This window comes from Protopterus annectens, chromosome 3.part1 (assembly GCF_019279795.1).
Source record: "Protopterus annectens isolate FY-2018-M chromosome 3.part1, PAN1.0, whole genome shotgun sequence".
In the NCBI taxonomy this organism is placed as follows: Eukaryota; Metazoa; Chordata; order Ceratodontiformes; family Protopteridae; genus Protopterus; species Protopterus annectens.
Window position 1 is genome coordinate 1,118,892,127 of NC_056732.1, and position 27,898 is coordinate 1,118,920,024.

At 41.8% G+C, this 27,898-nt stretch overlaps 1 protein-coding gene across 4 annotated transcripts in view; it reads right to left on the bottom strand.

Annotated features, from left to right (window-relative positions):
• Positions 1–27,898, bottom strand: part of SLC45A4 (solute carrier family 45 member 4) — a 1,160,736-nt gene that overhangs the window by 86,264 nt on the left and 1,046,574 nt on the right. For 3 of the 4 annotated variants that reach the window (XM_044067266.1, XM_044067264.1, XM_044067265.1), the window contains one exon: positions 23,319–23,498. The exons of the other annotated variant lie outside the window; for it this stretch is intronic. In XM_044067266.1, coding sequence (XP_043923201.1) covers positions 23,319–23,498 — 180 coding nt within the window. The remainder of the gene's footprint in view (positions 1–23,318; positions 23,499–27,898) is intronic. 4 annotated transcript variants of the gene reach the window in all.

Genomic DNA, 27,898 nt, shown 5'->3' on the forward strand with positions numbered 1-27,898 from the left:
AAAAAGGGTAGTCAAAATTTATATTTATATATAAAATAACATGCAGCCAAATAAACTTTACCTTCATCTACCAGCAAATACACCACATAGGTTATATAAATCAGAGAAGGAAAGATAGGTTCCATCAGAAGGAAAAAAGGGGGAATGGCAGGTGGGTAACCTGGACTGCAACAGTGAATACACTCGAACATCTACATTTATGGTAAGTGCACACAACTGTACTATGTTCTTCGTGTTTCACTGTTGCAGTCATTGCATTTGGGTAGATTCCCAAAGCTATGGTTGGGAGGCTGGAGCTAAACAGCATTAGGGGCGGCTATGAGACCCTGCAGAACTGCAGTGGCAAAGTCTGCCCTGGATTTAGAGTAGAGTGGCAGATGATAGTGCTTTGTAAAGGTGTGCACTGAACTCCAAGTAACTGCCACTAAAATGTCCTTGGTTGGTACTCCTCTGAGAAAGGCTGCTGAAGTGGCCGCAGCTCTGGTGGAATGTGGCCTAATGCCCTTAGGCACTGGCTTTCCATAGTATAAGTAGCAGAAACGAATGCAGTGGCCTATCCATTTTGAAATAGTCTGCTTTGAGATGGCCTTTCCTTGTGATCCTGCAGGATATGTCACTAGTAATTGCTCTGTTTTTCCTGAAAACTTTGGTCCTGTCCAAGTAGAATATCAGCTTTCTGTGTACATCCAAAGAATGCAGAATTCTTTCCCCCTTGTTCTGTGGATTTGATTAAAAAGTTGGCAAATGAATGGTTTGGTTGAGAGCCACACTGGACACCACTTTAGGCATAAATGTTGGATTTGTCCTCGGGCGACCCTGTCCGGATAAAAAATGATAAAAGGTTCCACAGCCATGAGTGCCTGTAGCTCTGAAACTAGTCTTGCAGAAGTTATTGTTAGGAGCAGAGCTGTTTTCCAAGATAAAAACTTTAAATCAGCAGTAGTAGCTGGCTCAAAAGGAGGCAGGGTGAGTTTTTCCAAGACATAATCGATTCCCCATGCAGGTATTGGTGATCTCCGCATTGTAATGGCGGCACAGTGGTGCAGTGGTTAACATTGTCACCTCACAGCAAGAGGTTCTCCGGTTCAATTCTCGGCTGGGGTGCCTTCTGTGTGGAGTTTGCATGTTCTCCCTGTGTTCGCGTGGGTTTCCTCCGGGAACTCCGGTTTCCTCCCACATTCCAAAGACATGCATCTGGAGCATTTCTCCCCGGGCCTCCGCTGAAAACAGGCTCTGTGGAACCTAGTCGGACATTCCCGGTCAACAAAGGTTAAATAAATAAATAAATAAATAAATAAATCTCCCTGGAGACCTTAAATTTTTGGCTCCTCTGAGGTACTGTTTTAATAAAGGATGAGAAAAGATTGGTGGCTCCGCATTGTAATGAGCCGAAATGGCAGAGGCATGAATTTTAATAGATGAAAAAGATAGGCCTTTGTCCAGCATCTCAGTTAAGTATTGTAAAATCTGAGTAATATTTGGCACAGCTGTATCTGTTCCTTGTGCCTGGTTCCAAGCACAGAATCTCTTCCACTTTCCAGCATAAGATTTTCTAGTACTAGGCCTTCTGGCTTCCAAAATGACATCCATCACAGCTTTGCTGAGAGGTGTGTTTTGTATGACTACATTATCCACCATGCTGCCAGGTTTAATGTCCTGAGCTGGCTGTGTAGGATCTGATTGTTTTGATGGGACAGTAGATGCGGTACTTGTAGTAGGGTCCAAGCTGGGCATTGACACAAACTCCTTAATATTGGGAACCAATGCTGGTGGTGCCAGATTGGTGCAATCAGTATCATTGTCGGCTTCTCCTGCCTGACCTTTAGGAGTACCTTGGGGAGGAGAGGCAGAGGGGGAAAGGCATACACGGATAGATTTTTCCAGCTGAAAGATAGTGCGGCCACTTTCCATGCTTGTCTGTGATAAATCCTTGTGCAGAATCTCTGTAGTTGGTAGTTGTGAGGGGAGGCAAATAGATCTATGTCTGGGCATTCCCACTTCCTTGTTATCACGCTGAAGACTTGTGGATCCAAGTGCCACTCGTGGGGATCCATGAGGTCTCTGCTTAGTTTGTCTGCCAGAGTATTTTTCCTTCATGGCAGGAATTGTGCCTGCAGATGTACTTGGTAAGTCAATGCTGTGTCCCACAAAGTCATGGCTAGTCTGCAAAGGGGGTAAAAATGTGTGCCCCCCCTGCCTGTTTATATACCACATGACCGTGGTGTTGTCTATCTTTATCAGTAGTTGTCCTGGTTGAAGTAGGTCCTTGAAGGCTGTCAGGGCATTTTGAACAGCTAGCATCTCTTTTTGACTGATATGTAGATGCATTTGGTTTGAGGTCCATATTCCCTGAATGCATTTTCCTGCCATGTGGGCCCCCCAGGCATAATCTGAAGCATCCGTTGTTAGTGTCTGCCTGGCTGGGGGTAATGTGAACGGCTGTCCCTTGTTTTGGTGACAAGCCTTTGCCCACCATCGAAACTCCTGTTGCAGGCAGGGAATAAGAGTAATTATAGTTTCCAGGCTGTGGCAATGTTGAGTCCAAACACTTTTTAGGTACCACTGAAGTTTCCTCATATGCAGTTCTGCATATGGAATTAGTAAGATGCAGGATGCCATGAAACTCAAAGCCTGCAGAATTTTTCTTGCAGATAACTGGGCCTTTGTTGCTAACATTTTGAAGTAGGTAGTCAGTTGTCTTTGTTTGTCTGGTGTGAGATAAGCCATCTGGGCAGTTGTATTTAAGCTTGCACCCAGGAATATTATCTCTTGAGAGGGTACTAGTTTTGATTTCTTTTCGTTGACTGTGTACCCTAGGCATGTTAGAAGTTTTTTTCACAAACGACAGATGCTGTAGTAGAATGTCCTTGCTCTCTGCTTGAATCAGACAGTCGTCCAAGTAAGGATACATTTGTATTCCTCTTTGTCTGCAGAATGCAATTACTGGTGCCAGGCACTTTGTAAAGACCCTGGGCGCAGTAGATAAGCCAAAGGGCAGTGCAGAGAATTGGTAATGCATTGAGCCAACCTTGAATCTGAGGTTTCTTTTGCATATTTGTCTGACTGGGACATGCAGGTATGCCTCTTTTAGGTCTAAAGTTACAAGCCAAGTGTTCTTGCCCAGCATGGGCAGTAGTTGCTGCAAAGTCAACATTCTGAATTTTGGTATATCCAGGAATGTATTCAGAATAGATAGGTCCAGTATTGGCCTCCAGGCCTTGTCCTTTCTGGGTACCAAGAACAGTCTTGAGTAAAATCCTTGTCCCCGCTCTTGCTCTGGCACTTGTTGAATGGCCCTCATGTCCATGAGGGATGAGACTTGTTTTTGTACCTCTGCCCATTGATTTTTTGGCAGATCTGGCCAGCTGTTTGTCTTTGGCAGGATATGGAAATGGAACTTGTAGCCTTGTGACACAATATTTAGAACCCACTTGTCCTGGGTTATAATGTGCCAATTTTGAGAAAACAAAAAGTGCTAATTTTCCCCCTAAGGGTGCTGCCAGGAAATACGTGCTTGGTGCAGGCAGGAGGAAGTCATTGGGACTGTTTCCTGAAAGGTTGTGATTTGTCTTCTCCACTTTTGGAGGTAGAAGCACCCCATTGCTTTGACCTGTATGAACCTTGAGCCTGGGATCTGCCTCTGGGTCATCTGGGTCTACCCCTTTGAGGTCTGTCTGACACTGGAAAGGACCAATTATTTGTTGGCCATTGTCTACTAAACCTAGGTGGCTGTACTTGTAAGAAATCTTTGACCGTTTGCATAGATTTAGCCTTGTCCTCCATTTTCTTTTAACACCTCTTCTGCCTTCACACCAAACAAGGAATCATGCTGTAAAGGTGCATCTAATAATTTAACTTTAACATGATCAGGCAAATTCTGTTCCTTTAACCAAGCATGCCTTCTAATTACAGAACCAGTAACTGCGGCTCTGCAGGAGGCCTCTAAAGAATCAAAACCACATTGCAAAGTATGCTTTCCAACTTGTTCAGCTGCATTAAATACATCCTGCATTTCCTTGTTTTCTGCACAGTCAGAATTTAACAACATTTTCTGTTTAAGCAATGTCAAGACATGTTGATATTTGAGCATAAGAAACTGACAGTTTAAGGCCCTTATAGCCAAGGTAGTGGATGTGTAAACCTTTTTTCCCCATCTATCCAGTGCTCTAGAAACCCTATCAGAAGGGGTAGGGTTTTTTGCAGTGGAAGCCTTAACCCCCTTGGGACCCTGAGAAATAGTTTCCGAGTCTGCAGCAGGGTTTTTAAAAAGGAATTTATGTGAGTCAGGAACCCTGTAATATCTGTCAGGCTTAACAGGAGCTGGAGGTAAGGAGTCAGGGGTAAGGTTTGACTCTGAAAACACATCATCCACAATGTCTAACACAGGAGGGATGGCTAGTGGCTTGTGCTGAGGTAGTAACAGGAAATCCCTGAGCCTCTTTTTAGACTCTCCCAGTGGAAATGCTCCCTCATGGTATGTAAGGTTTCCCCAAAAGAATAATCCTCTAGAGAAGAAGCTGAAGGTACGGATTCTTCAGCATCAGAATACTCATAGGAGGGAAAAGAATATTCCTGATCAGAAGAGGAATCAGAAGAAATGGAAACCTGATCTGAAGATTCATAGTCAGTATCTTGCCTAGGCCTCTTAGGTTAGGAGGGGGATGGGAACCCCTGATCAAGATAATCAAGGCTTCGGCCATTTTGAGCATTTGCTTTTTGGGCATGGAGGCTTGTCCACGTGGCTCTTGAGGTTGCTTGTCTTTGAAGGTGCTTTAGTCTTTGCCTTTGAAGTCGGTTTAATGTATAGGTGTTTGGGTCTGAATACACCCCCTCAGAAGCCGGTGCCTGCTCAGTGGCTCCAGACCCATCTGAAGGATTAGCGTCTGAGGCTCCAATAATTTGAGTTTCCAGCGGCATGGCCGACTCCACGTGGGAGTCGGTAGCGGCCTGCGTCTCTAAAGTAGCAGTCATCAGGGGCTGCGAAAACGCCTCACTGAGAACCAGCGAACCGGTGACTGGCTTAGGAGAAGCTTCGTCGGTTTTGGGCCTCGGCTGTCTTTCTTTTTCTTTGCGTTTTTTGTGAACTCCGGTAGTCGGATGGCTTTCCAATGACATTTCTAGATAAATCTGCGTCCAAAGTAGTTTAAAGCATAAGCATACTGACCCTTAATAGTGCATTGGTTAAATCTAGCACAAAACAGACAACCCAGAAAATTATGATCAGGGCCTAGGCAAGGAATATAGTAAGAAAGAAAGTCCTTATGAGGTATTTGCTTCCCACAAGAAATACAATTATTAACTTTTTCTGACATCGGTTCTGGAGCAAGAAAAAAGTTTCCCCAATGGTGTACTTCGCTTTATAGAAGACTTCGGATCTGAAATTCAAACTTGAAAATCTCAGGTGTCGGCTGACCGGCACTTGCGAACTGCTTCTGCTTCAGGCACCGCGCAGCAAGAAAGACTGAATAAAATGGCGTCAGCTGCTTTTATACCCCTGACGACCTGACATCAGGGAAGGGGCTACGACAGCCGACGCAGGACCCAAGACTTTGGAATTCAGGCTGACTGAGGGCAATCTGCCAGCAGGATTACCGAAATGTAATGACTGCAACAGTGAAACACGAAGAACATCCTATGCATATCTACATCTTGAGAGATATATAATGGGACAAGGCCTTAAATGACCTTTACTTAGGGTCATCAGATAAAGGAAGCCACTCATGTCACCCACAATTATTGTCCCTTACAGAAACAGACAAAGGTCAAAATGTATGTGGATAGGAAGACTGGTGAACCACACAGAAAATGTGACTAGAGAAAAGTAGTAAATAAACAATTTATGTAATATTATAAAAAGGAATACAAAGCATCAGAAACGGCAATAAAACAGTCCTTTGGTATGTACCTAGCCAGGCATAGCCAACAATTTGAATGTCCACAGAGGATCCTCACTAAAAGAATACAGGGCATTAAGTAATGTGTTCTAGGAAGACAGTCTCAAGGTCCTAGCCTGGTATTCTGTCTCCTACAGGCTTTTGAGGGGAGATCTATGCCTGGCATACAGGGCATTATCAGATCCCACTCCTGCATATTAACAAAACAAATAGCACCAGAATTACCCATTTTAAAAGGCTTAAACCTTGCCTGTGATATAAACAGGACCTGCTAGAGAGATGGGCATGTATCCTAGAGACTACCCCATCCATGGAACAGGCTCCCCATCCATGTGAAGCAGAGTTCCTCCGTAACCCAATTCAACCCAATGCAACTTGGATAACTGGATGGGAAACCAGACATTAATCCCTGGTTTGGTACCTATGTCTCTAAGGGACACAGGTAACCTGTAAATGGTTCATCTCTTCAGGCCCATGCTTACACTCATCAAGGGTATCAGAACTTGTCAGAGATTTGGGATGCATGACTAGGCTTAAAAAGGCCCTTGTGGTCTTTAGCCTAGTAAACACCTATAAACCTATGATCCTTCACTTCGCCCCTTGTCTAGTTTTTAACCTTGTAATCCTCATGGTAACTAAATGTGCTGCAGACACATTTCAGAAAGCCATACACTGAGATGAAGCTTCGGCCTTTGTGATGATAGAACATTCTGGCTTGGCTTGAAATTGACAAAAATGGATTAACAAAAGGAAGAAATCTGGAAGTCAATGTAGCTTGGGTTAAAAGGTTTGTACAAGAACCAGGTAAGCACCACTCTATCAGACTCTGAGAAGAATTCTCTAAACTAAATGAAAGAGGCAGTACACTACAGAAATAAACCACAAAGAAAACTAAAAAAAGGTTTTATTGTTTGACTCATTCTCAAAAAAAAAGTGTGAGAAAAGCAGAAGATACCAAGAGGGAATATGCCTTCTTTCGGGGTTTCTCGTATTGTGAGACTAATCTCTCAAGTGAAGCTTGGGCTTGTAGTCTGAAAATGTGTTGTTTAAACTATCACATACTCTGTACTGTTTAATGTGAGAGGAGAACAAATAAAAAGGATAACTGTCAGTAAATATATTGGTTGCAAATCAGAAGTAAATGAATAATCTATTTCCAATGCTAGGACTAGAAATACTCTGCTTATGTACTGTATAATACATGCTTTTCACAGGGAGGCTTAAAGTACTTACTTTTTATATCTAGTACAGGCTCAGATAACTAATTGTCTGAGGTTTTACTCACTATTACTGTAACAGTCTGAGAATGCATGACCTACTGGAACATTCAGTATGTAGTTAACGACAAGCTAGGATTCTAATTCTACTAAATTATTTACCTAAACAAATGTCCCATTTAGACTTGGAATTAACCTAACTTACCTACACAGGCAGTAGGAGTTTGTGCGTCTCTGTTTATTGGCACACAGCATTACAGAGCTGATAGTCAGACTCCCTGACAAAAACTGGAAATGAATGGTATTACTGATAATGGCATCCCAACAGCCACAAGCCCTCCTTAAAGGCATCTATAGTCAGAAATGGAAGGAAAAGAGGGAGACCACAAGCAAGGCTGGCTGAGTCTCCCCATCAAAAAAGGTCAATGTGGATATCTGTCACATTAAAGGGCTACCAATTCCAGGAGTGGATATGAATGTACGCATCTTGCAAAATGCATCGAATGGCTAGGGAAACTAATCGCATCAGAAGGCAAATTCCTCAACAAATAGTTTAATATAGCTGAATGACAGGAATACAAGATTGCTACATACACTATGAAGGGCTAGAATGGAAAGATTTTATGTAAAGAGAGAACACAGAACACACAGGATATTCAAACTGATCCAATTCCCTTATCAGACCATGCCATAATACACCTTCATATTGAGAACGCACACTCAGATTATACGGAAAGACACTGATATTCCCCATATTCCTGCTGAAATAGTCATTTTCAGTAGTGGATCAAGGAAGCTGTTATGGAAAAATTAAACAAGTTAATTGCTTAAAATATAAAAACTTAACTACAGAAAGGGAAAAATTCAAACACCAGTTCAGAGCAAGGTAATTTTGAGCGAAAAAGAACTATGAAGAACAGCAGAAAAATATCATCATCAACCACTATTTTCTCATCTTCTACAAGGGGTCGGGGTCTTGTGTCAACTGTCACCATCTCTCTCTATCCAGTGCCACTCTCCTGCCTTTTTTGAAACTCATACTGGACTGTTGCAGGTCTTCTCTCACACAATCCATCCGCCTCTTTGCTAGACGCCCTAATTTCCTATTGCTTTCTTCCTGAGTGAGCCAAATCATCTTCACCAAACTGTCTTCTGCTTTTCTGCAGATGTGATTGAACCACTGTTATCTGTCCTCTTTGACCTTTTCTGCAACTGGATCTACTCTGGCTTCTGCTCTGATGTCCTCATTTTTTTCGTCTGTCCCACAGTATGCATCCTGTCACCCATCTCGGGCACTTATCACTTTTAGCTTCAACTGTTCTGCCTTTACAGTCCGGTTTCTGTACCATACAGTAGTAGAGGTCGCTCTATTGTTGCTACAACTTACTTTTCATCTTCTTTGTCATTTGTCTTTCATATGCTACACCTTACATACTGTGCCAGATGGCTGCAGCCCTCATTGAGTCGATCTTTGACCTCCTCATTCGGACTTCCCATCTGCTATCTTCTCAACCACCCCTCCCAGATACTTGGCTGTTACTTGATACTGTTAAACTGTTCCACTATTTTCATTTTTATCTCAATTCCCAGCTTCTTCTGATTTTCCCCATTTGCTATCATTACAACCGTCTTATCTGTACTCAGCTTCATCCACGTGCCTTAGTTTTCCATTGCATTCCCCTATCCTTTGCTGAAGTTCTTTATCAGAGTCTGCTAGTAATGGCACATCCTCTGCAAATAGCAACTTTTTTGATTTTTAACCTCCGACCTGTTTGCTACTGTAGTCCATCACCAGTGTGAACGGTAGTAGGCTCAGGGCTGAACCCAGCTGCACACCCACTCCCACTGGGAGCCACTCTGAGACCAATTACTGTTCATACTTGAGTCATTGGGTCCTTGAGCTAATTCTATCAATGTTTCTGGGACTCTGAATCACGGCAGGTCTGCCAAAAATTAGATTTCTTGGGACCTTGCCATATGCTTTCTCCAAGTCTGGGAATGCCCAGTTGGCCTCTCTCTTCATTTCTAAGTTCTTCTTAAGTATCACTGCAAACACCGGGCTGGATGTACTGCATCCTAATGGAATGCATTAATAGCTTCATCTGAAAAACAAGAAAAATAACTATCACCAGAACTACTATCATCAAATGTATCAGCAGAATTTAAAGACGTCGAATAGTTACTAAAGAAATGTTTCAAATGTAACTTCCTGCCAAACACAAACATATCTTTTTTAAGTTCATGAAGGGGATTAATAACTGTGGGGATAAATTTCAAACCCCTATTGCAAATATATCACATCATGTTTTCCATTTATTAATGATGTTAAGTTTACTTCTGTTAAGCAGTTTTGTTGTAAGTCAGTAGGGGTTATTTATGCTCTATGTTGTCCATGTAATATGTATTACATAGGAGAAACAAAAAGGGCCTTCAAACTGAGATTGTTAGAGCATATAAGGGACATTAAGAATGGTAATATTGAAAGCCCTGTAGCTTTGCATTTTTTAGAATGTCATAACAAAAATAGTGAAGGTTTAAAAGCCACTATTTTAGAACAAGTTAAGCCAATAATGTATTGTCAGCAGGATGTTAAAACTGTGTTACTGCAAAAAGAAGCTCTGCTTATTTTAAAGTATAAAACTATGTCTCCTTGTGGGCTCAATGCTGAGTTCAATTGGAGAGTGTTGCTTAATTAATTGCTTAATTGTTTGAGTTACTAGTTTGTTATAAAATGTGGATGCTTGTATACAATTTTATTCTCCTTGAAGGCTTTGGCCGAGACGTCAGAGATTTTATTAAAGAACTTTTTGGATACTGTGGTCGTTGTTTGCTACTCTTCACTGTGTAATACCTTAAACCTCTGTAGTGAAGGCCGATGGGATATATGCAAATGATCCCTACTACTGCTTCAGCTACATGGCTATTAAATGCCAATTTACATAACTGCATTATCATCCAAAGGACTGGGAAAGAAAGATTAAATAGTTCTTCACAAATTATCAAAAACAGACATCTTTCCAGATTTTATGACTTGGCAGCTACAAAAGTTTGCATGAATACTTTTTTTCTCAGATCTGTCATCATTAAAAGGTTTAGCATACCAGAAATTCTACAGCCACTCCTTGGAAAACATTAAGCTGGGTTAAATCCATGTTTCTCATTTCCCAGATTAGCTTCCTTTGTGCCAGGTTCAAGACTTAAGTGTAATTCAAGACTCTACTCCCTAGCCCTCATTACTCTCCACAGACAACACATCTTCCACTACAATTCAACCCCTCCTGGCAGCTTTAATATACATCAGCCACCCAAACTAGTGAATTAGCAGCTGCCTAACTTCATTTTATTTTTGCAGGTCTTACCATTTGTGTTTACACTTCTATATCCTTTTAGATATACTTTCGGTAGTTTAAGCCATTATACTTTTGACTATCCTGCCTATCTAAACTCGGTTCTCTGCATCTCCCAAGGCCTGGTTTATTTTATTATCACACAAGCCTTTTTACAGTATTATTAGCAGGGAACCCTTTTCTTTTCATCAGCATCAGAAACCTTTTTCTTTTTCAACTTTCTTCTAAATTTTTCTTGAAATGGAACTGTATTTGTTTTAGTTAGTTATTTGCATTTGCTTACCAGGATTGTCCTTCTTGGCTTAAGTTGCCCCTTTTCAATGAAGGTCCGGGGAGAAAACATCCAAGTACAAATACATGTACAAAAAGTTATAAAAACATTTAAGAAAAAATTATGACGTTAAGCAATTTAAAACGGAGTGAATGCAAACAAAACACACAATAAAACATAAGCATGCTTTTACAAAATACAACAGAAACTATCAATACATAAAAATGTAAGTCATGAATAGCATCTAATATTAAGAGTACAACAGGGGATCAAAACAAAGAAAGCAGAAGGAGTGAAAAGAAGTAATTTGCAAGAGCAAACTTTTAAAAGTGAGGTCTGAAGAAAAAAAATGTTTAAGTAACGTGTTGGTGAAAATGCAGAAGGAGCAAGGTAATAAGACGAGCTTCAGAGGCAACCCCAGGGAAACAGGTAACGGTATCAGCACACACACTGGTTGGATCATGCAATGGAAGCGTTAGAGGTTGAAACAGCAGACAACTAGTAGATAAGAGAGTGACAGGAAGGTTGAGTAAGAGGATGCAAGATTGTCATGAAGAGAGGTGGTAAGCTGCACTAAATTGTTTGTGGCTGGGTAGAGGAAGATGGGGATGAAAAAAGATGGAAAGAAAAATTAAGGTAGTAAGTCAAGAAATGTTGAATGTGAACAGCAGGGTATAATAAAAATAAGCTGGGGGTGAGAGGAGAAAACTAGAAAGTAGTAAAAAAAAAAAAAGGGGGACAGGAAATGAAGAGACTTAAGGAGAAAGGATGATACAGACACAGGCTACGGATATTTTATACCAGAGCAGTGTCCTTGGATAAAGTTATGGATAGCACAGGTGAGAATACACTGTGTGGAGTTGCATCTAATCTTCTTGTTTATTTAAAACAGTAATTTTTTTTGGAATTAAGATAGATTTTAATAGAAGCAGATTATACCAAGACTCCAATGAACAGAAACTTTGAGTCTCATTTAGTCACATACATTGGGCTATACTAATTCTGAAACCATGGAACTTTAGGGAGAAGGAAGTTTTCCAATTATTTCCAAGGCTGAGTAAATTTAGTAAGGGCATACACAGAAGCAGAGGTTGAAAAAGCAGACCTAAGAAGAGAGAGCATCTCACCCCAATTTTTTTTTTAAAGTTGAAGTTTCAAGATGTCAATTCTGTTGGATCAGTGTTGTGTAGTTCAATGTTTTGGGATATAATCTGCAGCCTTGTCTCCTATTTTACACTCCATTAAGGAAAACTTACTGCCAAGTGCAGTCAGGGATGTTTTCTTCTGTTCCATCTTTTCTGCATCTGCCCTTAACCTCTTCAGGAGCATGGCACGGTAAAGTCCAAGCCAGATGTGGTAGGTTACAGTAATGCTTGAAGCTGCAGCTCTAGCCACCTTTCATCTGCACTGAAACCTACATACAGGGTAACGCTGGCAATGGCTGGCGCAGTAGTACATTAGAATAAAGATTGTTCCTTGAATGCTCTGAGGTAGAGGTCAGCTTCTTTGATATACATCTTGAAAATTTCACCATGTGGCTCAAACAAAAAGCACCCACTGACAGAATGTGAAGGACGTGCATCAGAGATTTCCTAAGCAGTGAAGTGCTCCAAATCCTTTTATCTGGAGGGCACACACTTTCTTGCGGCCACTGTGGACACCAATACATTTAGCCTAGGAATTTCCAACCAAAAATTACAGCCACTTGGTGGATGCAGCCCATTTTGGAATGGAGGCCACTGTATGCAGTCTCAGTAGTTATTCAGACCAAGTCTGCAATATGAAGTACAAAATACGAGTCTGCTTGGGGACACTTAAAGGCCTTCTGTAGACTTCAATGAGGGAAGGACACTGGGTCTATGGACCATCCCTCTCCTGCTACATCTCCAGGATTTCCTCAAATCCAATGTCATCTACGGATATGCTGGAGAATCAGTGTCCTCCTTGTCCACTTCTAAATTATATGTGGGAGATTCCAAAGGGAAATCTAGAAACTGCTTCTTATAAGGGGCCTTGTTGTATACCAGGGGAGGTGAATCAGTGGAGAAAGAACTCAGGTGACTCAAAATGACATTAGGAACTATGTGGACATCCTGGATCCTACTGACCTGCTGTGAATGCTAGGTAGCAGGCTGGCCAACAGAAGACCCTGGGACAAAGGAAGAGCCATGAGTTAATGAAGAAAGTATGGATGAAGCATGTCAAACAAAGGTATGTTGGATCAAGGCTGAGGCTAAACAGTATCAGCATCAGCACCAAGGGGGACCCCAAACTCCTGACACAGGCAGACAAAAATACTGATGCTGATGTGACCCCCCAAAAGGCTGGCATTTATATTGAGCCTGACATCTCAGTGCTGGCACAAGGGTCATGCACCCTAGCCGCAGCAAAAGGAACAGATTCTAGCAAGATCAACAATGAAGTCAGCACTGATGAAACTTCAGAAAAGACACTGAAGGTGTTGAAACTGGCAAAGGAGGACATCTCAATTCTGACAAACCCACGGATTCTGGCCTACTCTGTTTTAGCACCACAAACGATGGTCAGACGAAAAAGCACTTTGAGGCCAGGAATCGAAGTGAAAGGCACATATAGGATGTTTAGTTTCAGATGACAGCTGTGATGACAGTCTGGAAAATATCTGCTGTGCCACAAACAGTCTCCACCAACCTCCTGTAGTCTAAAACAATGACGAGGGGAGTCCATCAGGAATTGAATAATTATTTACACATCACTATCCAACACAGACCTTTGACAACAGAGCTTATACAAATATATGTCAAGACATAGCCTGAAAATATTCTGAGGAGCAACCAGAGGGGAACTGGAGAGCTAGCAAAAAGGTCTTATCACCTTAACGTGAACTTTTTTAACTGAAGGGTCAGTGACAGAATGTCTGACATCAGCCAAAGAAGAAGGATGTCAACATGTTTTGTTCTTAATCTTCTTCTTTCGGTTAGGGGCCGCACCAGTGGATCACCTGTCTGCTCATGATTGGCAGTGGATAACGCAGTCAATTTCTACATCAGCAATGTTTAAAGCCTTGGAGTCCAGTGATAAGAACTTACCACCAATTAACACAAAGCTGAAAATAATTTCATCAATTCTGAATTAGACAGCAGGGCAGACAAGGGAAATACTACTGAAGTCTTTCTCTTTCTTTTCTAAGTTGCAGATAGCAGAATTAAGATCCCTGAAAATGTCACACCTCTAGATGTTATAACCCTCCCAGAAGCAGTATACCTCTCCTGTGGTGTGATCTTCTCCCTACAGCGGTAACTGTGAAACCCTCTGCCTGTGATTAAAAGGAAATGAGTCATCACCCAAATTCAAAATGGAGTAAGAGGACCCAAGAACTATTACAATCAGGACAATGAGCAATGCAAGTGCAAAAAGGCTAATAATCCAATTCTTCGGTGGAACAGCAATTGGAAAATCACAAATCTAAGAAAACAACTTCCCTTGATAAAAAACATCAAAAAAGCAAACTAGCCTAAGTAATTATTAAAATGAATGAAGTAACCAACCTTTCTATATAACAGGAAAAAATACAAAAGACACGAGAAAGACTGTCTATTTCTCATTGGGTCTAATTGCAGGGTCAGATATGACAGACAATGTATAAGAGCATACAAAAAAGGTCAAAAGACTGCTAAACTGCAGAGAAATTAAACAAAGAAAAAAAAAAAAAAAAAGAGGTTTAGCCTGGGGAAGGAGACATCTTAGCTTTAGTGTAGCAATGAAGATCTGGTGAAGAGAAGCTGGTGTGGTGCATTACAGGAAGGAGTCTCCGGAGGCCCGGGAAAGTCTGGAATGTCATGCAGTCCTAATGCTTACGGCCTTACATCTACAGGTTCTGGAGGATGGACCCACACCTACAAGCACCCTTCTGGAGGATGGACCCACACCTACAAGCACTCTTCTTACAGCTCACAACTATTCATCAAAAAAAATGCTCTTGCACTATTCTGCAGTTCTAGCAATTTCTGCATCAGAGCACAGTGACAGCCAACAGTGAATTACTGGGAAGTACACAAAGAACAAAATGTCCAATTTATCAAATGACAACTGATCCTGTCTTAGCTTGACCTGATCAAGACACTACAGTTAAGTATTTTGATAATAATTTACTGTAGCAGTCTTCTTAACTATCAGAATTTCGAAGACCCATGGATACACAAAGGTTGGTAAGAGAGGATTAAGAAGCAAATAAATTTAAATATTTACAGTAATATACAATTTAATAAAATGCAATGGATATCATTATGAGTATAACTCTGCATAAGTAAAGAAATGCCTAATGTTTTTATCAAGGGGTATCACCTTTAAAGTAAATTATCAAAACAAAAATCTGTTTTGTAAAACTTTGGGAAATTAAATGCTCATGTAAGGAACATTTTAACCTAACACTGACTTGTCTTCATGGTTTTCTTGCCAGGACATACTAACTACACCATTCTATGTACTGAGAGTACAGACAGTAGGACATGGAGGCAGATTAAACAGAATGCTACTCCTAATACAGCTTACGGAATAAACATTTTAGAAATTCTTATATGCATCCAAAATGTCTACATCGCGGGGTGTACAAGTTTGACACCTTTTTAATATGTAAATTAAAAAGCTAAAGAAGGATTCTCAGTATATTTATTTATTTATTTGCAGTTGGTTTACCAGGATAAGTCCATTGGGCCAATAAGAACCCGTTTTCAATGGAGTCCTGGGGAGAAAAGCTAAAAAAACAAAGGTTACAAAAAGATTACAACAGTTTACAATTTCAATCATTTGTAGGTAAAAGACAAAGCTTCAAAACATCAGTAACAAAAAGATTACAGCAGTTTACAATTTCAGTCATTTGTGGATTCAAGACAAAACAAGATTAAGCAGTTACAATGCAATTTTAGGTTTCATTTTGTAGAAAACCAAGATTTAAGCAGGTGCAATAAAAATTTTTAGGTTAAAGTTTGTAGAAAAACAAAGCATTGCTGTAGTAAATATATAGTTTCTTGAGTGGAATAGTAGGATTAGAGAATTATAAGATGTCATTACAGTTGGCTTATTATTTGGTGTCTGGTAATATATGATACAGTTGCCTGTAGGAAGTAGAGAATAGGCTATGAGGGGTGGGAGCAGGAGCATTCCCATGAGGATGTTAGATGTCAGTGCAGTGATTTTTTAAAAGCAGGGAGGTTGGTGGTGACACGGATGGAGGGAGGAAGGGAGTTCCATAGGCGTGCCAGGGCAAAGGACAGGAGGTTTTGTCCTGGAGAGTGAAGGGGTTTGTACAGCTCTATTAGGTTTTGGTTATTAGATCTTAGGAGTCTTTGTGGCAGGTGCATTTTAAAGGTAGAGCTGAGAGAGGGACAGAGGGAGGGATAAAGTTTGCGAGCAAAAGTGAGCTGAGTATAGGAGAGATAGTTGGGAAGCTCTAGCCAGTTAAGTTTGTGGAGAGATGCACTGTGATGGGTAGATGATTTGTGGCTAGTGGCAAATTTGGTAATTTTATTATAACAAGACCTCCCTCCCTGTTGGTATACTGTTTTTATAGTTGGTGGCTTTGCAGTTGCCCAACCCTAGTGTAAATTTGATCTGGGATCCTCCTCCCAGTCTAGTGTTATTACCTCATTCTACCCAGTACAGGGAGAACATTTGAGAAGGCCAATCAGCTTAGTTTCTGCTACTCCTTTCTCTCTTTCCACTTAAAAAAAAAAAAAAAAAAAATGTTATCGGCTTTTACTGTATTTGTGTTTCTTCCTACTTTATTTTGCTTTTGTGTCATCTTAAAAGTACTCAATTGTATTTATCACTGCTTGGTATAACTTATGCTAAGCCTTTTAGTTTAAGCACTTGGGCTTTAGACCAGTTGTTTTACATTAGGAAGGTTTGTGGGCTGCACTGTGGTGGCAGGACAGGTAGCTTACATCCTTCTAAGTTGGGAACTGCTGATTGAGGGCTCAGTGTCTGTTATTCTAAAAGTGTATTAGTTCTGGTTTAAGCACTAGGGCTTCAGGCCAGTTATTTTACATTAAGAAGGTTCGTGGTCTGCACTCTTGTGGGAGAGAGGCTGGACTCTGCCCTTCTAAGCTGGGAATTTCTGGTTAAAGGCTTATAGTGCCTGCATATTTGAACTGTTTCTTACTGAAATTGGTACACCTTGTTTGCTGTAGCATAGACTAGATCCAGGCCTGCTGAATCTAGCTTTGTTTGTATGCTTGTTTGTTTGTTTGCTTGTTATTTCCCTGAAACGCTAATTCCACCTAAAACGCGGCTTTTCAGTGCTTCTGTGGATCCCTAGTGATATCTGCATTGCTTACTGTACTTATTTCCTTGTTTCACTTGAAAGAAAGTTACTGTTTGTCATTTTGCATTTACGTTACCTGTAACACATTGCATTTAAGTTACCTGGCACTTGCTCACTAAGTCAGCACTAAAAATTAAAAGCACTACACCCTCACAAACTCCCCTTGAGTACCTTGTTCCCCATTGGCCCTTTTTTCAATTATAAAGAAATTCCCAATACTATTCTAGCATGTCCAAAGGTCAGTTGTCAATCTCCTCTCCGGTCCAGCTGGTGAATCTGGGAATCTTGAGGCAATGTTACAACTGCCTCATGTACACAGACAACCCTTTCCTCCTCCCAACAAATTCCAACACATGTGAGAGATGCAACCATATAGCCAAACTGCAGGCTAAGCTCTCTCAACTCAGTACTGGCGTAACCAGTCAGGAGGAGAAGGAAACCACACTCACTACAATTCCAGTCTCACATAGACCTAACCACACTCACTACAATTCCAGTCTCACATAGACCTACCACGACAGCAAACCAAACACAAACACACAAAAACATACACGGAGGCTCTAAATAAAAATCTGCCTAAGCAGCAGAGACCTCCAAAGCAGACACCCAAGCAACCGCTACCCCAAAACAAAACACGTGCAACACATAGCTCACAAAGCCAGTGTGCCGAACAGTCACAGCCCTTAAGGCTAAACAAAACACCTGATACACTTGTAATAGGTGACTATCGTCAGGCACACTGACGTCCCACTCACCAGGCTGAACAAGAAGGTCATGGTAAGCTGCCTTTCGGGCGCTAGGATCTGCCACATAACACAAGCACTCAGGTCACTCCAAGACAAGTACAAATATGACTCAGTCATTGTCCATGCTGGTGTGAATGACATGAGACTAATCTCCCTGGACTACATGAAAAGAAACAGAGGACCTCTCTGAGCATGTAGCCCAGGCCGGTATGACCCTGATCTTGAGCAGCATCTTACCCTCACCAAGAATGATGCCACAATATGAAGACAAGATGATCAATTTCAACAACTGGCTTAAGTATTGGTGTCATTCAAAGGGGATCCAATGCCTGTCAGCCTGGGATGACATGCTCGACAAGCCACGATGCTTCGCTAGGGACGGCTTGCACCTGTCACCCCTGGGCTTTCGGATATTGGCAAAGGCTCTTGCTACCCCCATAGTGCCTTTTTTAGGCAAGGCTCAAAAGACAAACCCACCCCCATAGGTATCACAAGGGATAAGAAACTAAGAGTAATGTTACTCAACGCTAGAAGTCTAAACCTCAAGATGCACGCACTCGAAACTCTCCTTAGCATGGAGAACATCGATCTCTGTGCAGTAACAGAAACCTGGTTCAAGGCTCCCGAGGGCACCCCAGCACTACCAGGTTATACCTCATACCATGCTTTTCGGCCCCAAAACTTGGACCGAACCACAAAAGGAGGGGGAGAGTATCAATATTTGTCAAAGATACCCACACCTCCAGGTTGGTGGCACAGCACGAAGCATCAGAGACTATCCATGTGCAACTAACAGTGGGTAAAACTGCCTTCCAGTTTATAGCCTGCTACAGACCACCCTCCCAAACCCAGGAACCCCACTCGGCCTTCCTAAGAACAATGGAAAATATGAAGGTCTCTCCAAACACCATTATATTGGGCGACTTCAACTACCCAAACATAGACTGGGAGCATTACTCTAGCTCCAACACCCTAACCCAAAGGTTCCTAGAATTTATAAACTCAAATGCTATGGAACAACTTGTCACCACTCCCACAAGAGGGGAAAACATACTGGACCTGATCATCACCAACATGGGGGCTCTATGCTCCAGACCAGAAGTGTATCCCTCACTGGTAAGATCAGACCATAAACTAATCTCACTGGATATTCAACATCCCGACCCCACCCCCTGCCCAGAAAACCACAGTGAAAAACTTCTCTAAAGCAAATTTCACACTCCTCAAAACCAAGGTGGAATCCTTCAAAGCACCCGGGCCTGTGGAAAATATGGCCCAGACCGCAGAATCCTTTATAAACGCATTCTATGAACACCTTCAGGAATGCATGGATCATGCAATCCCAAATAAAACCAAGACCCAATCCTCCAAAGGCAGATGTCCTGTCTGGTGGACCCCAGCCATAAACAAACTATACAATAGAGGGAGGAAGCTACTACATGATAGAGCAAAATCCCAAAAAGGGAAGGCATCTCTGATCAGTATTAGCAAAAAACTACAGAAACTCATAAAATCGTCTAAGGCCAGCTTCGAGAGAAAAATTACACAGGACACTAAGGATAATCACAAGGCTTTCTTTAGTTATGTTAGGAACCTGGGTGGAAATTCCCAGATATGCTCAGAATTAGTCCAAAATGACAAAAAATACACCGAACCCACAGACATTGCCAACATCCTAGATGACAGGTTCAGAGCAAACCCCCCCCCACCAAAAGGGCAAATATCTATCCCAGCAGAGTGCTGCCCCCCTGACATCTCAGATGCTCAGGTAAGAGCCGCCCTCTCCAAAGCAAAAAACACAGCATCAATGGGACCAGACGGTGTCCCGGGCTGCGTCCTACATGAACTCCAAGAAGAGCTAAACCCAAACATAAAACTACTGTTCAATCTCAGCCTTACTACAGGATATGTACCCAAAGAGTGGCGTACAGCAACAGTGGACCCTCTCAACAAAGGTGGTGCCTCAACGGATCCTGGAAACTATCGCCCCATAAGCCTGACTAGCTTGGTCTGCAAAGCTATGGAAAGGATCATCATGAACCTCATAAATAAAGATATTGGGGACCTACAGACACTGGATCCTACCCAGTTCGGCTTTGTTAAGGGCAGATCCTGCCTCTTAAACCTGGTCGATTTCTTTGAAACAGTCACCAAGGCCATTGACGAGGGGAAAGTGGTCCACACAGCCTACCTGGACCTCGCAAACGCCTTCGATACAATACCCCACTTGGGCATTATAGATAAGCTCACCAGCTTAAATATAAACCCCTATGTCACTAGATGGGTTGCAAACTGGCTCAAGGACAGAACCCACATGGTTAGAATTGCTGGAGCCATGTCAGACTCCAAACCAGTTACAAGTAGCGTCCCACAAGGCTCAGTCCTGGGACCTCTCTTGTTCAGTATATATTTCTTGGAGGTACAGGCCAACACGGAAGGACTGTGGCTGACCAAGTTCGCAGGTGACTGCAAACAGGGCGCCATAATCGACTCTCCAGCCGACACAAGCATCCTCCAAAGGGCCTCATAGAAACAGACAACTGGTGCCAGAGCCATGGCCTCAAGCTAAACGCCAAAAAGTGTATAGTCATCCCCTTTGGCAAAAACAAAGTGCCCACAAATTACCACATAGCTGGTAATACATTAAGTACAGAAGAAGTAATTAGGGACCTGGGGACCCAAGTTGATAGCGATCTCTCATTTGACAAACACGTGGCCAAAGTGGTCAGAAAAACATTTTATATAGCCCACCTAATCATGAAGGGATTCACATCTAGATCAGGAGAGGTCATCGTGCCTCTTTACTCATCCCTCATCAGGCCCATAATTGAGTACAGTGCCCCTTTTGGGATGTACCTTACCAGACACATGCAGCAACTGGAAAGACCCCCAAGAGTACCTCACCAAGAGGATCAAAGGGCTCAAACAGATGCCATATGCTGCCCGGTTAAAGAAACTCCAGCTCTACTCAGTAGCATACCACCTGCTCAGAGGCGATCTGTGCCTGACATATAAAACCATGTCCAACCCGGAATTAATGGACATGCTGCACCTCAGAAAATCCAAATCCCATCGAGCTACGTGCTCGAGAGACTTGAACCTCAGCACTGAAATAAATAGGACATGCTGGAGGGACAGATTCATAACCCAGAGGCTCCCTTCACTCTGGAATAAAATCCCAATCCAGGTTAGGCAGAGTCCCTCATTGACTCTCTTCAAGAGGAATCTTGATGAGTGGATGGGAGATCGTAGGTTTACCCCGGGTATCACTTCTGTGTCACTGTTAGACAGAGGCACAGTATACTAACCTCGAAAAAGGGCATAGCAAAATAAATTTAAAATGGGTGGCGAAAGCCAAACACACTCTGGTTAGGCTTATAAATGCCCTAGGGCAGACAGCCTAGTATGAACCTATGAACCTATGACAGTTTTGTTTTGAGAGATGATTGTAGGTTTGTTAGGAGAGGGGAACCATAAATGAGGGAAGGGATGAGAAATGTAGTAGCGCGAGTGAGCTTAGTAGACATAGTGAGGAATCGATTGTGTCAGTAGAGCATGCCAAGTTTTTGGTGTTTTGTTTTTATGTTTAGTTGTAGGTGGCTATTGAATTTAAGCTGGTCATCAATCTGGACTCCTAGTAGTTTGGTTTCAGATACCAGTTCAAGAGGTGTGTTACTCTGGCTAGTTATGGAGAATAGTTTTCTATCAATGGTGTTGGTTTTTGAGGGGGTAAATACCATAAGTTTGGCTTTTGATGCAGTGAGTGCTAGATGATTGTCCTTCATCCACTGTTTTGTGGTAGAGAAGGCGTCTTGAGTCAGTTTTAAGAGAGTGGGGATGTATGTGGCTGCACAGATAATTGTAGAATCATCTGCATATTGAATAAGTTTAGCATGAGGAATTGAGTGGAAGAAATCATTTATGAATATATTGAAGAGGAGAGGACCCAAAATGGAACCTTGGGGACACCAGTGGGTGTGTTAAGGAAAGAGGAGATGGCTTTTTTTCCACTTGACAGCTTGTTGCCTGTTGGAGAGATAGCTGGTGAACCAATCGAGAGAGGAAGGGGATAGGTTTAGGTTAGACAGTTTAGTTAGGAGAAGGTTGTGAGAGATAGTATCAAAGGCCTTAGAGAGGTCAAGAAAGAGGGTAGATATAGTATAGCCAGAATCTCTGGCTTTATTTACAGTTTCCAGGAAAGAAAGGAGGGCAGTCATGGTGCTGTGACCGGGCCTGAATCCGTGTTGTGTGGAAGTTAATAAGTTACTGTCTAAGAGATAGGGAAGGAGTTGAAGATGGATACATTTCTCTAGGAGTTTTGATATAGGAGAGAGGATGGCGATGGGACAAAAGTTAGTAATATTGTTATTATTACCTCCTTTGTGTAGGGGAATGATGAAAGCCCTTTTCCAGAGTTTGGGTACAAGCCCTTCTTGGATAGAGCGATTGATTAGGATGCTGATGGGGAAGGCAATGGCTTCGGCAGCTATGCTGCGGAAGGATGAGGGAATGTTATCAGGGGCATTGGAGCATGGTTTTAGCTTTTGCAGGAGTTTTCTTATGATAGAAGTAGGAATGGGTTTTAGGGAGAATGGTGGGAGTTGAGAGACCGGAGATGAAGGTGGTGACAAGAGGGGGGATGCAGAAGTAGGGGGTGAGGTGTTATTAGAGAAGGATGAGGTTAGTTTGGAAACAGAGTCTATGAAAAAAGAGTTGAATTGGGTAGCCAGATCTATATCTAGTGCATTTGGGTCTGGGCTTGGGTTTTCTGCTGAGCCAGGTTTTAGGAGGGTAGTGATGCCTTTCCAGAATTTTTGAGGATTGATTTTGTGGTTGTTTTGGAGTAAGGAGAAATAATTCTGTCGATCTGCTGTGATAAGATTTTTAATGGTATTGCAAAGTGTTTTGAATTCATTAAGGGTGGTGGGAGTTTTGTTTCTTTGGTAATGTGCCCAGTTTTGTTTCTAAGTCGCATGGCAGTTATTGTGTTTTTTTGTTAGCCAGGGGGCGGTATTGTTTCTTATTCTTTTGGTTTTTATGGGGGCAAAACTATCCAGCAGTTTTAGGAAAGTTGAATTGAAGTGTGCAACAGCATTATCCAGGGGTAGAGTTTTTAGGGGATTCCAATTTACTGATTTTAGGGAGTCTGAGAAGGTTATTGGGTTGAAGTTTTTTAGGTAGTGAGTGCTGATGTAATTATGAGTTACTTGTAATGGAGATGGAAGACGTCTGGTGAAAATGGGAAGGTGGTCACTGAGGGAATCAGGAAGAGTTCCACTATCAGTGTAGTAGTGGGGGTGAGAGACCAAGATCCAGTCTAGGGTACTGCCACTGGAGAAGTCTTTAGAGGGCCTGGTAGTGAGGTTGATGAGCTGAGAGTACTTATATAGGTTGATGTTTAGGGGGTGCGTAGGGGAATGAATGGAAGACCAATTAATATTTGTGTCTCCCATGATAATAGTTTCATTACAATTTAATGTTTGATTACAAGAGTTTAGTCTACTGCTAATGTTCAGTTCTGAGTTTCTTCATTCTTTCCTACCAGCAGAGAAGGCGTGAATGTTGAGTGCCATGTCTTGTTCATCTGTGTCAGCCACATCAAGTAGGTAAGCTCGAATTGGCCCTTCAGTCGCGTCAGCACAGAAATCCAGAACGACTACACCAAGTACAGTCAGAACAATCCCAATTGGCTGCTTTTCAGGGACATCGCCAATAGCTAAACCTGGAATCATAATTGCATTTCATTTAAATATCAGTTATGAAGAAAATAAAATGCAAGCATTGTAAAAATACCAACCATACCTGCAGGTTTACAGGTGCACACTAAACAGCACACCTAAATAAACAGGCTTAAAACAAAAATTCTGTTCAGTCAGTAACTCGTGTTTCACACAATGCTAATGAAGCTATGTTGTAATACAGCTTTGGCCTTCTTATGACTGACGGACTGTACTTGTACCAACTTTACATACTTGGGCTCACAGGCAGTACAACAGATATTACCTGTAACCCACAGTTTCTTATGAAATTGTTGTTTAATTAATATAAAGAAAGCAGATGGGCAACACAAAAATAAATGACAAAACTAAAACAAAAACAGCACCCACTCCAACTGCCCTCTCAGTATATTATTTAGAGTTGCACATTGCTTTTAATTAAGTCTGCTGCACTGCTTTACTTAAATATTTACCAAGGAAATGATTAAATAGACATACATGCCAGTCACTTTAGAGGCAACTCATGACCGTGGTTCTGGGTTACTGCTTGTAAAGGGCTACACAGTACACATTAGCTATCATGGAATCACAGTTGGGTCATGATGTAAGAAATTTAACACTATTATTTTAACCATTAAACCTTGTGAATATGTGGATATACAAAGATCCCAACAAATGAATGACAGTAGTCTAATGTGTCCACCAAAGTGTTGCATCCATTTTCAATTTGCTCCCTCTTTTCCTTGTACTATTCCAAGCCCCTTTAACCTCCTTCCTTGACTTAAACTGCACCGCTGGCTCAGTACCTACAGGGCCTCACCCTACTTTCCTTTAACTAGGAATTCCTCTGAGCTGTCCTGAATAATCCACATTCTGACCTTTACTCATGATCCCACCCCCCTGACCTTCCCCTATACCTAGACCCTTCTGTTTGCTCTGTAATAACAAGCTGCAGCTAAAATGTATCTGTATTCCTCTTCCCTACACAAATGTTCAGCTGCAAAAATGTATTCTCATACCCTACCCTCTCCATTTGTTTCACCACTTTGGCTATTCTGCATTCTACAATATCATACTAATTTTCCTACGTACTTCTGAAGCAGTCTTAATAAACATCATGTGCAATGGCAGGATGACCCAAGTATTTATGGAAACCATTGTCTGAATTATGCACTCCAACAGCCTACTGGCTTTCCCAAATGGCCTAACACATTGCCCAGTTTATGGATTATTATGACCCCCTCAAATCCTTTTCCTTCTCTATCATTATATTGACCACGCACGGTTTCTACTGATGTCCCCTATCAAACCGCACATTCTTGCAGTTTTTCTAAAATTCTATTTGCTGTTTGTACACCCAGCATGCAAGCATCTGTATTCCTCTCTAAAGACTGCACTTTCCCAGCCTAAAAACCTGAAGTTACCCTCCAATCACAGAATAAAAACTGAAATATTTAATAAGCAGCACCTCTGCTATTAACTACATTTACTTAACTTTAATGACTAGGTTAGTCTCACTAGATGAAGAAAAGTTTCAGGGCAGATCTGAAGTGGTACTTGTACACACAGAGGAAATTTGGTCAGAAGACTTTTGACACCCCCCAAACCACTCTTTCTGCCAAGTGTTAAAGAAACTTCTCAATTCACCTTCGCTACCAAGTCATGCGGAGACCTCAGTTTAACATCTAATCACGGGGACTGCACCTGAGGAGAGGCATTTCTCCCTTATGCTGCACAGTTAATATAGAAAACTCATCCAAACAACAGATGATCTTCCCAACATCAAAGAAACGCATGTCACCTCCTGAGCCACTGGCCCTGAACATGCTCTCACTCAACTTTGTGGCTCACTTTACCATTTTACCTCCATCCATCAAACCCTTTCAGTTATACTACCTAACTCCTGTGACATGGTGTATAAAACTTAAAAATCAAGATACATTTCAAACATGAGGTTTTGTTTATACAGTGTAGTGGCAAGAATTCATCTGCAAGACAGCACACTATTTTCACGTGTGCAAGAGAATACCTCTTTTCATGGAAAGAAAGTGACAGTAAGAGTTGTCTGCTGTCACTACACAGTTTCCTCTCTACACTCACTGTACAACAAAAGCCTACAACTGAAAATACCAGTTTTTATTTCCTGAATGGAACAGTAGGAAAGGAGAATCACATTGTCACTGATGCAAGCCCCTGCAGTTATGTTTTGTTTGGGGTGTGAAAGTTATACAAACCCACCACTTAATTACTGTCACAAAAGGTTACATTACCTCAGATGTTAGTACTAGGAGAAATGCATTAATTTCAGAGGTTGTACAACCTCGTACTAATAAAACATTTAGTAGAGGTGGTGATGGGTGTAGCTTCGTTGGTACTTTTGTAATACAAAAAATGGACACGAGGTGCTGTGTTAACGACTCCCAGCAGCTTTATTCCTTTAGCAACAGTGCAAATAAGCAGCACAGCACAGTACAAAGTCAGTGCGGAGTAATTTATAAACCATGAACAAAAATACATTTCACTTTAAGTAATGTCACGATATTACTGTGCTGGCTTTTAAAGTAATCTTCCAGACCATATCCCAAACAATTTAGAGACAGAGACAAAAATTCTTCTATACTCTCAGCCAATGAGACGGTACTTGGTATCTCCTTTTTTGTTTGCTTAAATGTTTTATGAGCAATTTAAATAAAACAGGTACAAAAAAGGAAGCAAAAGATAAAATACAACAAAAGCAACTAACAACTAATACTCTACAGATGTCAACCTAATTGTATAAACTACACTACATACAGTAAAATGCATTAATACTGTAAGAAGACTCCTTGTATAAATAAATAAAAAGTAAACCTTAAGGGCTACAGTAGCATATTATACATACATACACACGTATGTGTGTGTGTCTCTATATACATATAATGTGTGTATATGCATATGAGCATGTCACCAGAATGAAAATCTTTTCTGTTCGGACACAAGACTTTCAGGTTGCAGGTATTCTTGCCTCTTGTAAAAGAATACCGCACTGATGGACTATGTCCAAAAACACATCTATGAGAATTATCAATTTGTGAGCCTGTGTTCTGGACCTCTTCACAGAGTCTGCCACTGTACTGTGTTCTGAAGAAATATACACTGCTTAAAGAGTTAGCGGATAACAAAGCCAGATCCCAGGCATAAAACAGCCAGCCTGAAAAGAAGATAAGACTTTGCAGCCCCCTTGCTTGTTGACATACTACATCAGTGTGGTGTTGTTTGTGTAACGTTCTAAGGGTCTGGACAGGGCATGGGGTGAAAAGCCTGAAGGGGCAGAATCAGAACTCTTATCTCTTTGCTGTTGATATGGTCTGATTCCTGAATTGGGGGCAGAGGCCTTGAGCTTTTCAGGTGACCACAGAAAGCCCCCCACACCATGCCTGAGGTGTCAATTCACAGTTCTTGAGAAGGAACAAGAGGCTGAAAAGGCACTCCTGGGTTGAAGATAAGCTGGTGAATCTCCGAATTCCAGCTTGAGACAAGGAGAGGCACTCTGAAATCGAAGGGGTAATAATGCTGAAGCTAAACTGATGAGGTACTACTGACGTTACTGTATATGCAGTCCAGCAAAAGGAAACCCTGGAATACACGATGAAAAAACTCTCTGGCTGGAATGGTAGCCAGAGGAAGAAGAGACTGAAAGGCTGTCAAGGAGAAAACCTTTGGAGATGGAAGAGAGGCCAACGCTGGCACTGTCTGAATCTTGCAGCCCAGATACACATGATCCTGAGAAGGAGTCAGAACAGACATTCTGGAAGTTGGTAGTAAATTCAGACTCTGAAGGAGAGAGATGGTGAACTTCAGAGCCTGTAACAGGCAAATGGGAGAAGGTGCCTCAATCAACAGATCGTCTAAATAAGGAAAAATCTGAATGACTTGGAGCCTGCAAAAGGCAATCAAAGGCATTTTGTGAATATCCTTGGGGCAGTAAAGAGGCCAAAAAGCAAAGAAGAGAACTGAAAATGAGTGGAAAAAACAAAGAAATGTAAACACTTCCTGAAAAGAGGGTGAATGAAAATACGAAGGTAAGTATCCTTCATATCCAAAGACACCAAAAAGGCCTGGGGCAGTAACACAGGAAACCGGGTTCGAAGAGAAAGCATCTAAAGAGAAGAAACCTTGAGAAAGGTGTTGAGCAAGGAGAGATCCAGAATAGACTTCACAGAGCCCTCCTTTTGAGTTACTGGGAACATTCTGGAATAAAATCATTTTCCAACTTTGGAAGAAGGGACATGCTGAATAGTTCCCTGGTCCACCAGGGACCTACAAACCTCTGAGTCATGAGTAAGCTTCTCTGGAGTAGGCTAAGAACTCCCTGAAAAAGAAGGGAGGGACTGCCACACCACAAAGCAACCCTGACAGAAGACAG